General features: G+C 33.5%; 1 protein-coding gene across 7 annotated transcripts in view; it reads right to left on the reverse strand.

Annotated features, from left to right (window-relative positions):
- Nucleotides 1-5,000, reverse strand: part of LOC115218743 (protocadherin beta-15-like) — a 319,818-nt gene that overhangs the window by 23,884 nt on the left and 290,934 nt on the right. For 6 of the 7 annotated variants that reach the window (XR_005001779.1, XR_005001780.1, XR_005001781.1 and 3 more), the window contains exon 2: nt 764-3,242. Coding sequence is in view for 3 of the 7 variants with exons in the window: in XM_036508590.1 (XP_036364483.1) it covers nt 764-3,242 (2,479 nt within the window). In the remaining 4 variants the exon portion in view is untranslated. Of the gene's footprint in view, nt 1-763; nt 3,243-5,000 lie in introns of those variants that run through there. The other variant, XM_036508589.1, reaches the window with a different exon arrangement.

Below are 5,000 nucleotides of genomic sequence, written 5' to 3' on the forward strand. Positions count from 1 at the left end.
ACTAGAGCTGATTTGAGGCAAATCAGCTGGGTTTAAGTAGAAAAGAGGTTTCAAGTGATACCTTTATGACGTTAGAATATATTGCTTCAAACTATTTTGTCTTTTGCACTACTACATGTAAATAACTTGTTCTCAGAGAATAAATTATCATCTGTAATTTGTGTAAATTTATTTTCAGTTTATCAAGTTTACTTTCTAACTAATCTTATCTTCAGATACTGGAGGATTTGATTGCTTTTGTTGTGTGTACCAATTCGTAGTAATTATGGTTAGATATCTAAAGTTAAGTACAACTTGATTTTGATTATGGTGAAGAGCCTGCATATGTAAAATACTTCAAGATATATCATTTTATTAATTACAATATAATGACTTTAATTTGCTTGGATTAAGTAGTGTTGCTTTAAGTTTTAATTAAGAAAGATAAAAAGGCAGCACATTTTCATTTGTAAGAATTGCTGATAAATTATTACAGGTTAATTGTTATTATCAATTGCTTAAAAGTATTCTACACAGAGTTGTATATATATAGAGAGAGAGTGAGAGAGGAAGAGCTGAGGGAGAAAGAGATTGATAGATACATAGATAGATAGATGGAGAGAGATAGATAGATAGATAGATAGATAGATAGAGAGAGAGATGGAGAGAGAGAGAATGGTGGAAGGAGACACAAACGTATGAACAGATCAATATAAATGCTCATATACATATAATTCATACAAATGTACAGGTATATTATTAATTGCATAAGACATTGACTTACCTGAAAACTTCCTCCTCGACTGGTAGAACAATACATTCCTGAAAGTGAATTTTTTTTGTATGGTAATGCATACTCAGGATGAGATTGTCTTCCTAATCCAGAGGGCAGAGAGCTCCGATTCTTGCTAAAAGATGTTGCCACGGGGACGGGGACATCATACTGAAGTGTCATTTGTTCACTATCATATCCAGGCTGTCTACTGGCACTCATACTTTTGTTAGCAGTATTTACGTTTGCTCTGTAATTTGTATTTCTCTGGTGGTTTCTCCGTACAATACACACTGTTATCGACACTACTGTGGCTACTGATACTATCACAGCTGCCAATAATATAATTATTACAAGATTAATGTGGATTTTATCATCTGATTTGGTATCTGGTGGAGTTAACATTTTAGATGTCTTATTACTAACTGTAAGCGTCAAGGATAAAGTAGTCACTGTTGATAAAACTGGGATACCACTATCCTTGACTATGAATTTCAAATCATATGATCCAGCATCATTTTGGTAAACTGTTCGAGAGAATGACAATACACCCGTGTAAGGATTAATGGTAAATAATTGCTTGTCGTTACCACCTAAAATTTCATATCTGAGAAAAGCATTCACATGACTGTCCCTGTCTGAGGCTCTCAAAACAGTAATATCTTTTTTACTCTGTGGATGGTAATAAATATCCAAGCTGAAGGGGTTAACACTAGGAAATGTAAAATATGGGGCATTGTCATTTTTGTCCATGACTTCAATGATGACATTGGCTGTGTTGTTTAATGACGGTGTTCCATTGTCTTTGACAAAAACTTGAAAATGGTATATTTCTTGTTGTTCTCGATCCAGTGATTGTGTTGTTGAAATAAACCCAAAATTAGAAATTTCAAAAGGAAGTACATGCTTGTTTTTATCTAATAAAGAGTATGATAGTTGCCCTCCTTCCCCAAGGTCTTGATCTGTCACATTAATGAAACCAATAGGGAAGAATGGCTTCTCATTTTCATAAGTTAGAAATTTAAACAATTCTTTTGAAAAATGAGGTTGTACATCGTTAATGTCCATTACTTGGATGGAAAAATTTCTTTCCGTTTTCAAAGATGGAAATCCTTTGTCTTGGCAACTAATTGTAAAATTGATATAACTTTCAGTTTCTCGATCCACTGGATTCTTGACAACAACTTTATATTTCATTTTTCCAAGACTCTGCAGCAGAAACTTATCATGTTTAAGGTCACAAGTAACTTCTCCATTCTGTCCGGCATCATTATCTGTTACTTTAACAAAAGCAATAAAACTGCCAACTTTAATCCCTTCTGAAAACCTTGCTGTTATTCCTGTTGATTTGGAAACAAATTTAACATCAATCTGTGGTGGATTATTCTGTTGGTTTAGAACATTCACTAAAACTGTTGCAATGGAGCTCAGGGGTGGACTACCATTATCTGTAGCTTCAATAAATAATTTGTATAGAAGTTTTTTTCGTTGACCAAATGTTTTTACTAAAAATATCTCTCCTGTATTTTCATTCAGTGCAAAATTTGATTTAGCTGCATCTGATGTTTTAGAACTGAAATAGTATGAAACTTGGCCATTTTTGCCTGAGTCTAAATCACTGGCAGACACTTGTGCAACCCGCATATCTTTGTGATAGCCATTATTTACAGAAACATTGTATAAATTCTGAGAGAAGTGAGGTGGGTTGTCATTGACATCAGTAACTGTAATAAGAACGTTTAAATGACCTTCTTGAGGTGGGGAGCCACCATCTCTGGCAATAACTTTTAACATGTAAGTGTCCTTTTTTTCTCTGTCTAATTTATTTTCAAGAGTAATTCCAAGTGAAGAGGATCCATCCACTCGTTTTGATTCAGATAAAGTGAATGGATCACCATCATGCTTTTCTAACTGGTAGGTAATCTGAGAATTTATAACTCCAACGTCCTTGTCAATAGCATTAGGTATTGATTTTATCATTCCTTTTCCATCACCTTCGTCAAATTGAAGATTGATCTGTTTTTTGGGGAATACAGGTTTATGATCATTAGCATCTTCAATAATTACTTTGATTTCTAATAACTTGATAAAAGATTCTTCCTTTTGAACAGCTACATCAACCATTCTGAAACATTCAGTGTTGTATTTACAGAGGGATTCAGCATCTAACTTTTGGCCAGTATACAATTTTCCTGATTTAAAAACTGTAAATAATTGATTGCTACTGTTTACATCTTGTTCTAACTGGCTGAAGCTGACCAAACCTAATTCTTCAATTAGAACATTGTTTATCAAATGAACATCGGAACCAATGTCCCCTACATAAGTGCCTGAGTTTTGACCTTCTTCTACATGATATATAAAGTCCACACAGCAAGACTTATGTAACAAAAACAACACCAGACAGACTTGTGTTAACATGCTTCTAAGATGAGTCTTCATCGGCGACCAACAGGCAAAGTTTTGTTTTAAGTTGTAAATTGAAATAATTCTGAAATAGAAAAAGAAAAACATGACAATTTATAAAGATAATTTGTATTCAAATCACTAATATTAGACATTCAAATGTATTTGAAGTGAAGTCTTACACACACACACACACACACACACACACACACACATGTATATATTCTTATCAGCTTATCAGCTTATCACATATTTATGTGTGTGTATGTATGTATGTATGTATGTATGTGTGTATGTATGTATGTATGTATGTATGTATGTGTGTGTATGTATGTATGTATGTATGTATGTATGTATGTATGTATGTGTGTGTATGTATGTATGTATGTATGTATGTATGTAGGTATGTATGTATGCATGTGTGTGTGTGTATGTATATATTATTGTGGCGTACGTACACCTTATTCTCTTATATATATATATATATATACATATATGGTGGTGCCCCAGCATGGCTGAAACGTATAAAAGAATAAAAGATTTTATATACACATACACATACACACATATATGTACATGTGTGTGTGTGTTTGTGTGTATCTGAGAATGTCTGTGAATGCCCAGCTTTCACTGATGCTTATTGGCAAAGGATATGAAGACTGTTGTTGAGAAAAATGCAATCTTAACAAATGGCACTTTATGAACAAAATTCCTTGAAATATTTGTTTTGCACTGAGCAGCACCATTAAAAAAAAAATCAGTGAACCAGTGACTGCTCCATTCGAAACCTGTAAGCAATGATGTTATCATCAATTACAATAGCAAATAGTTACAATGTAGAATAAGTTTTTCTTCAGAAATATCAGACGGACCCACATCATGGTAAGAAGTGCAAAGGAGGGCAGCCTTGTCCATTTAATCCCTTCACCAGGACTGATTCCAAACACAGGGTCCAGTTATGAACCGAAAATAAATATGCATTAATGCTAATGGCAGTGTCCCAACAGGACCATCACCTCTGGTTGAAACTGATAAAAAAAATAATTAGAAATAATTCATCACAAAATAAAACTGTAACACAGCTCATTGACAGCCTTTATTTGTTATTGTTTAAGCCAAGATCAGTTATGACTGAGCAAGTTTGTGATTATAAAGCATCCCAACCATGGCCATCCAGTTTTTTGTGCGGCAGGAACTACATTGTCTTATGCATCATTCTATATTTAACCCTCTTAATACCAACCTGCCTGAGATTGAACCATGCTTTACGGTACAAGCTTCATATTCTAAAGTATTCTAACTTAACCCTTTAGTGTTTAAACCGGCCATATCTGGCCCAGATATTCTACATGTTTTATATTCAAACTGGCGATATCTAGCCTCTCACTCCTAACCTACATTGACATTCTGAAAATAAACAATCACATCATTGAAACCTCAAAAGCTATAAGATAATGCATGATTAATTCGAAACAATTTGAGTGAAAAGGTATTACATTTAACAGAGTAATCTGAACACTAAAGGGTTAAAACTGAACATCAAAATTCCATGTTAATTTATTTTGTGAACCCCAGCTTAATAATGATAATGTTATTTTATGAAATTCTTCATTATTTTAATATCGAAGTGGAAAAAAACTAAATATATTCCAACAGAAATACGATGTTGAAAGTATTAAGACATGAAGGTGAAATGTGAGGGAAATTTTGCTGATATTTCTTGCAGGCCATTCAGGAAGCCTCTAGATGCAATTATGTAGAGGCTTCCTCTGCAGGCCTGCAAAATCTGAGAATTACTAAATGGAAATCTTGATAATATTTTTGATATGTTAACAGTTATCAT

Source organism: Octopus sinensis, linkage group LG14 (assembly GCF_006345805.1).
Source record: "Octopus sinensis linkage group LG14, ASM634580v1, whole genome shotgun sequence".
NCBI lineage: Eukaryota > Metazoa > Mollusca > Cephalopoda > Octopoda > Octopodidae > Octopus > Octopus sinensis.